Source organism: Phyllopteryx taeniolatus, chromosome 15, assembly GCF_024500385.1.
Source record: "Phyllopteryx taeniolatus isolate TA_2022b chromosome 15, UOR_Ptae_1.2, whole genome shotgun sequence".
In the NCBI taxonomy this organism is placed as follows: domain Eukaryota; kingdom Metazoa; phylum Chordata; class Actinopteri; order Syngnathiformes; family Syngnathidae; genus Phyllopteryx; species Phyllopteryx taeniolatus.
This window is the reverse complement of record NC_084516.1, coordinates 6,449,529-6,456,741: the sequence shown is the minus strand read 5'-3', so window position 1 is coordinate 6,456,741 and position 7,213 is coordinate 6,449,529. Positions and strand designations below refer to the sequence as shown.

The window sequence follows — 7,213 nt, the reverse complement described above, 5'->3', positions numbered from 1 at the left end:
GTCTTCTTGTTGTTTATTCATAGTTATTGGGTTCGTAAAGCCCACGGTCGTATGTCGGGACCGTCGTACTCACTCGGTCGGTTGGAGGCCACGCCTCCTCGTGGATGCCTTGGTTGTTGTTTCTACTCGCTCACTGAGCACCGGACGGGATGGAGTAAATCACGCCGCAGGGAAGCATGGAGCCCACGGAAGAAACATCGAGCAAAGCGGTCGACATCTATCGCGACACATGGGTCCGGTTCCTAGGTGTGTAATATTTGTATTTTTTTTGCCCCCCCTGAGCTTGCATGAAACAAACGCGAGGAATGAGTAGAGAGAACAGGGTGACCCTGGAGCTGGGTGCTAGCTAGCTAGCTTGCTAGCAGCTACCAAGCTAGCTAGTGGTAAAATGTCTATTTATAGCGAACGTGACCGACAAGGGCACTTCGTAGCACAAATCTGAGACAAACACTTTTTATTTATTTATTTATTTATTTTTATTTTTGCCTTTGACGCTTTATCCGAGCTTTTGTAGTTTATTGTAACTCTAACGAGTTGTCAGTGTTAGCAGCTCGGTCAGACCAAAGTAGTTGAGCAAGTTCACGTTGAGGCAGTGACTCACAGCCACTTGGGAGTCAGAAAGTCATGAGAGAGTGTGTCACTTTCTGTTTTGTGTACTTGAGTGTAGCAACAAAGCCTCCTTTTTAATCCTCCCAATAGTAAGTGCAAGTACACTATGCAGTATTGAAAGGCTTTTGTGCTGCAGTAATACTTAATTGCAAATGTACAGCACATCCCGAGGAAAAGTACAAGCGTGCATGTTTCAGCTGTAATTAATACACAGTATTTGTAGATAAATATGTGTGGCTCATGTTTTTTCCCGTTATTTGTAGTAATAATCACTGCTAGGGCTGCAACTACGTATTCTTTTAATAATCAATTAATGTAATTTTTTATTATTTGATGACTCGGATAAAAAATTTTTTTTACATTTCTGTCCATTTGTTAAAAAACAGGATATAATTTCAAATTTACAATGCAGACAAAGCACAGACATTACTTGATTTTGGTCTGTAACATGTCAAAAAATGGGCAAAAATGTTGATCATTGTTTCCCAAAGTAAAAGCAGAATTTTCCAAATGACTTGTTTCGATTAAACACAAAGATAATTAGTCTGCTTTCATTTTACAGAAATATGAAAGTATTTACTGTTGAGAGGCAGAAATTCAGTGGATTTGGACAATATTAGTTAAACAATGACTCTAAACAATTAATTGATTATCAAAAAAGTTGATTAATTTGATAATTGATCAGTTATTGATTAATAGGTTAGTTGTAGTGCCTTTAATCACTGCTGTTATTTGCTTTTATTTTTATTTGTTTCATAGTTTAAAAATAATTTTATCTTACTTTTAATTTTAGATTTTATTTATAGTATTTATAAGCAAATGTTTATTTTTTTAAATTTAATTTAGTGAAAAAAATATATTTTATTGTTTGTCATTAAAATGGTCGATTATGTAACAACAGATTAGAGCTGAACAGAGGCTGCTTGGGTAGTGTGTGTTAACGGGATCCACAAATAAATTAAGATTTGACCTGAGGTCAATCAAACTGTACCTATTTTATTTTTCTGATAAAAGCATTTCAGTTTTTATTTAATTTATTGTAATCTTTTTTTTGATAAAAGGATTTCATTTGTTTTTAATAATTGTTATCTTCTTTTACTTTTTGATAAAAGCATTTCATTTTTTATTTAATTTATTGTAATCATGGTCTATTTTTCATTGTTTTACTACCATGGAATTTGTCAATTATGTAGCAAGAGATTAGCGGTGAAAAGAGGCTGGTCCCATGGTGCGTGTCTGTCAATGTGTCCTCAAATAAGAAGATTACGCAATGCAAATCAAACCATTGCCCATAATATTTAGCTTTTGTACCCTGTTGGATCCTCAAGAAATTCAGAACCTGCAGAAATATCACTGACGTTGAGCTCTTAATTTAATTTTATTCCTTTTAGATTTTGTTTTATTTACTTTTTAGTTAATTCATATTTTTAACAATTCTTTTCGTTTTTTTTATTCACTAAAATAGTTTTCAGGTATTTTTTTTATTGATTAAAAAATAATTTTTTATTGGTTTTACTACCATGAATTTGGTCAATTATGTAACAAGAGATTAGAGCTGAATAGAGGCTGCTTGCACGGTGCGTGCCTCTCAACAGGAATCCTCCTTAAATAAACATTTTGACGCGATGCAAATAAAACCGCCGCCGACAAATTCGAGTTTTTGTTCCCTTTGATCCACGAGAAATTGGAGATCTTCCAAAACTACTTTGAGCTGGTAAGAAGCACAGCAGTTGACTGAAACAAAGATACAAAGTCATCTATCAAAACAGTGATCGGTAAAGCCTCTGTTGACCCTGTACACCTCCCGCCCCGATTCCCCAGGCTACGCCAACGAGGTGGGGGAGGCTTTCCGTCCGCTGGTGCCGGTGAGCTTGGTGTGGGGCAGCTACGCTGTGTCCACTGCTTATGTCACTGCTGATGCTGTGGACAAAGGGAAGAAAGCAGCTGTGGTGAGTGAGGGTGGGATGGTGAGAAGCAGTTTGATGTTCGGAACGGTTGTACAAGTGTAAACAAGTTAACCGCAGTTGTTGTTGTTAAGAAATTTGTGAATTGTGAAGCTCAACTATACAGTCGATTACTGTAATGATCACAGTAAATGCTGCTTGGAGGAGCTGGAGGAGTTTTCGTAAACTGGTTGAGGTTGAATCAACCTCTGTCGCCTCAACTGCATCAATAATACCACATGAATCTTCTTCCGCTTGTTCAGGCGCACAGGGACGACCCAGGCCAGAAGATGCGGGTGGTGACGGCGGTGGCGGACACGTTCGTGTGGCAGGCCCTGGCCTCCATCGTCATCCCGGGCTTCACCATCAACCGCGTTTGTGCCGCTACGCTGCACCTGCTCGGCCGCACCACCAAATTGCCCCTGCCTGTGCGCAAGTGGACCACCACGGCCATCGGCCTCTCAACCATCCCTTTTATCATCACCCCTATCGACAGGTAGCATGTGGTTGTTTTGCCGTAGGCCACTAAAAATGAGGGCGGGCCACAAATGGACCCTGAGCCATAGTTTGGAGACACTACTGTGTGTGTGTGTGTGTGTGTGTGTGTGTGTGTGTGTGTGTGTGTGTGTGTGAGTGTGTGTGTATATATATATACACACACATATATATAGTGGTTATGAAAAGTCTAGACACCCCTGTTAAAATGCCAGATTTTTGCGATGTAAAGAAAAATCGATGAAGATAAATCATTTTAAAGCTTTTTTCACCATTAATGTGACTTATAACCTCTACAACTCGATTGAAAAAAATAAAAATAAAAATCTTTTCGAGAGGGGCAGTAAAAATAAACTGAGATATCGTTGTGTGCACACCCTCTGATAACTGGGGTGTGGCTGTGTTCAGAATTAAGCAATCACATTCAAATCTGTTAAATGGGAGTCAGCACACACCTGCCACCGACTAACTCCAAATCAAGTTCAGATGTTCTAGTCGGCTTATACTGTCATTTTGATTATTATTTGTTTTCTCCAAATTGTAAAAAAAAAAAGTTGTATAGCTTATACGCCACATTAATAGAGGAAAAAGTTTTTGAAATGATTTATCTCTGTCTATTTTTTCAATATCACAGAACCCTGATACAGTATCCAGCTGTGTTCTCAGTCCAAACTTTGAATGGTAGTGTACATGAAAGTCAAATCACTTTTGTTTACCACATGTACACCGTGCAGGTCTGTGGACTACTTGCTGGATTCGAGCCTGCGGAAGGTCTACGGTCACAGCGAGAAGCAGGAATAAGGAGGGACAAGGCGGCAAAGGATTGCATGGAGCCATAAAGAAAAGGGATTTTATAGTAGATCTTTAAATTGTACTGTATACGTATAACACTATGCAGGAGTGTTGCTGTTAAGAATTATGACTGTCTACTCAAGGTTCTTTTAATGTTACACGGCAGGGATGCACTTTGCATAAAGCGGGGTACACGCATACCGATAATTGGGTCATTTCCAAATTTTTGCTCTCTTCCGATCAAGGTCAGCAAAAGGCAGATTGTGAGATGTCTAAAAGATTATCCTGAACAAGTATCTTTTGGTGTGAGATGTTGTAAAGGTCCTTATCGCAAGTCTTTATGTGTGTGCTCAACACCGAGTTGGGCCGAGCCATAGATTCCGCGATTGTGACGTGAAATGGAACGTTAGCCAATTCAGCACGGTTATACACACACACCAACAAACAGCCACAGGCCAAATTTGAGCCTTTTTCATGGCTCGGAAAGATAATTTTTTTCCCCCCTCTCTAGTCTGCTGGGAAAATGGTCAGGGCTGACAATATCTCAAAATATTCGGTACTGTATTTACTGTGTACTGTGTGGTCAACATCTCCACAATAGAAATGACAGCATTGCGACGTGGTTAGCCTAGCTTAATCTATTTCTTCTTCTACGACTTTTCCGGCAGTCTGGATGTCCTATGACACCGTGCTACCTCTCCCAGGTCAGTCTAGGTACTACGAACGCATTGTTACGTGCGAGTAGACCACACACTATTGGAGCAGTAAAAGCACACTTAAACAATGATTTATTGTTTTTCCTTGTCATGTGTCACATTTTAAAGATCGGTGTGTGTCCCTCGCCTTGAGCAATACATTGTGGTTCTGCTGTGAAGCAGTTTGCCACAGTAGTTCACTACCTTGTTCTTCACAATTTCAATTGTCTGGTTCTATTCACCTCTTTATCTCTGATGCACTTTGATTCTACCAAGGTGTTAGCCATGGCAGCCATTGAGCTTTGCACTGGGAACACTATTTACTCCACATTTGTGACACAGTACTGTGAATGTGTGAGCTTCACACGTATTCATCATCACTACGATCTGTTGCCGTCTCCGAGCACAAGTTCGCTGTAGAGAAATACTTGTTAAATGGAGGGACTAGAGGTGTGGAAACTACGAGCTATACTAGGGAATAGCTGCTATTTAGCAACAATGTTCAATTTTGTGAATGTTTGACTTTATTTGTATGCCTTGTTAGCAATAACTGTCAATGCTCAGTTTTACATTTAGTACATGTTTTGGTGGTGGGGGAAGAAAAGCAACGAGGAAAAAGAAGCTAAAGGGATTGCTCATGGTTCTCTTTTCATATTCAGTGTTAACATTTCAGATTTGACGTGATAGTTTTGTGGCAGCATGCCACCGATGTAAAGAAATGGAGGTATTTTTTGTATTGTGGTTGAGTGTTGAGATTTGGGAGGGGTTGCGTCTTAGCAATATTTTCATCATAACTGAACATTACAGCCTCACTAGTCATACTGGACACTCCCCCACTCTTTCACTGTTTGTAACACTGGATAGAAAAACAAACTTGATTGTGCAACTGTTGTGAAATAAATACTACAATGATGTGCATATTGTGTATTTTTGATTTTTTAAATTGATCTAAATCTAGGTTTCAGTAAGAATTTTGGGTCTAAAATTGTACCTAAGACTGTTAATTGAGAGGAGTGACTCAAAAGTGCGGTACGCAGGCTCCCTCTGGTGATATGCACAAGAATCACTGAAATGTTCAAACTGCATAATGTTGCAGCAGCTAACTTTTTTTCTAAAAAAAAAAAATATATATATATATATCCTATACATCTTATGTGTGTAGTTCATTTGTATTGGACTTAAGCACAATACATTTACATTTAATCTTTTGTTTTCAAACATTTAATGAAGTACAAATTGTATAATTTTTTTTAAATATTGTTTTTAGGAATAAAATCTCTGCGTTGTTTTTGATGAACATTTATACAATGAAAAAGAATTATTTGAATTTACTTCATTTGAACACCAATATGGATTAAAATGTGTTCAACTAACATTCTATTGTTTTGTAGGGGGAAATTAAATCAGTTTGCCACATTTTAATAATGTAAAACTGAAAATTATCCCGGCGGCACGGTGGCCGACTGGTTAGAGCGTTAGCCTCACAGTTCTGAGGTGCGGGGTTCAATCCCCGTCCCCGCCTGTGTGGAGTTTGCATGTTCTCCCCGTGCCTGCGTGGGTTTTCTCCGGGCACTCCGGTTTCCTCCCACATCCCAAAAACATGCATTAATTGGAGACTCTAAAAATTGCCCGTCGGCATGACTGTGAGTGCGAATGGTTGTTAGTTTCTATGTGCCCTGCGATTGGCTGGCAACCAGTTCAGGGTGTACCCCGCCTCCTGCCCGATGACAGCTGGGATAGGCTCCAGCACGCCCGCGACCCTAGTGAGGAGAAGCGGCTCAGAAAATGGATGGATGGATGGATGAAAATTATCCCCCACCCCCAGTATACGCCTACTGTAGTTTAAATATTGGTCATGAAGGTGGTACTTGGGAGAGCTTAGTATTTTTTGAGGTGGTACTTGAGAACCCCCGATTTAGGATAATATGACTCAAATAAAAGTAGTTCTCCAAATAATAATAATAATAATCTAAGAGTCAGCATTTCCTCTTAACAAAATACTCATGGAAATGTAATAAGTATGCTTTATTAAAACTACTCTGAAAAGCTCGATTTATCCTAAAGGTTACCAAGTGGTAATGTAGTGACTCGTTATTACCCACCTCTGCCTGGGACCCCTTACATGGGAGAAATTATTCCCAGGACCCCCTCATCATCCTAACACTAATTAAACTTAACTACCATGCGCACCCCTAAATGGTGTAGGAGTTATATATTTTCTCACAAATGAGTTTTGATAGTCCAGATAATTAGGTACACCTCACAGAGTATTATTACACCCCCCCACCCCAAGTACAAGCTCTCAATATGATACAGTGGAGTCTTACTTTTTGATCATTTTAACTGTTTTATGTTTAAATTGTTTAATAAATTGTGTGATTTTTATCTGTGTGCAGCACTTGGTTCCAACTGGGGTTGTTTATAAAATGCTTTATAAATAAACTTGAATTGAGTTGAGCTTTTGTCTAATCTAGAGCTGATTAGACTATGCAAGTGTATGTGCATCTCTGGAAAAAAAAATTAAAAATGAACACCACTGCAAAATATTGTTTGATTTTTGATTTTGATATGTATATATATACTTTCTTCTCTAAACATAACTCTCCAGTTACAAACACAAATTCTTAGCAAAAAAATGTAAATGGTCAAAACACCAAAAAAAGTCCAGTGTTACATTTG

At 38.8% G+C, this 7,213-nt stretch overlaps 1 protein-coding gene across 1 annotated transcript; it reads left to right on the top strand.

The window, feature by feature from the left end:
- The first annotated feature begins 84 nt into the window (after nucleotides 1-84).
- Nucleotides 85-5,452, top strand: mtfp1 (mitochondrial fission process 1). The gene is made up of 4 exons (XM_061799136.1): nucleotides 85-246; nucleotides 2,431-2,558; nucleotides 2,816-3,048; nucleotides 3,782-5,452. Exons 1-4 carry the CDS (start codon nucleotides 177-179, stop codon nucleotides 3,846-3,848), a joined length of 498 nt encoding a protein of 165 aa, XP_061655120.1. The 5' UTR covers nucleotides 85-176; the 3' UTR covers nucleotides 3,849-5,452.
- Nucleotides 5,453-7,213: the final 1,761 nt, after the last annotated feature.

Excerpts from the sequence above, each read along its gene's own strand:
- mtfp1 (XM_061799136.1), top strand. The coding sequence starts at position 177 with ATGGAGCCCACGGAAGAAACATCGAGCAAAGCGGTCGACATCTATCGC. Across the intron at positions 247-2,430 it reads CACATGGGTCCGGTTCCTAG|GCTACGCCAACGAGGTGGGG; the intron begins GTGTGTAATATT and ends CCGATTCCCCAG. Across the intron at positions 3,049-3,781 it reads ATCATCACCCCTATCGACAG|GTCTGTGGACTACTTGCTGG; the intron begins GTAGCATGTGGT and ends TACACCGTGCAG.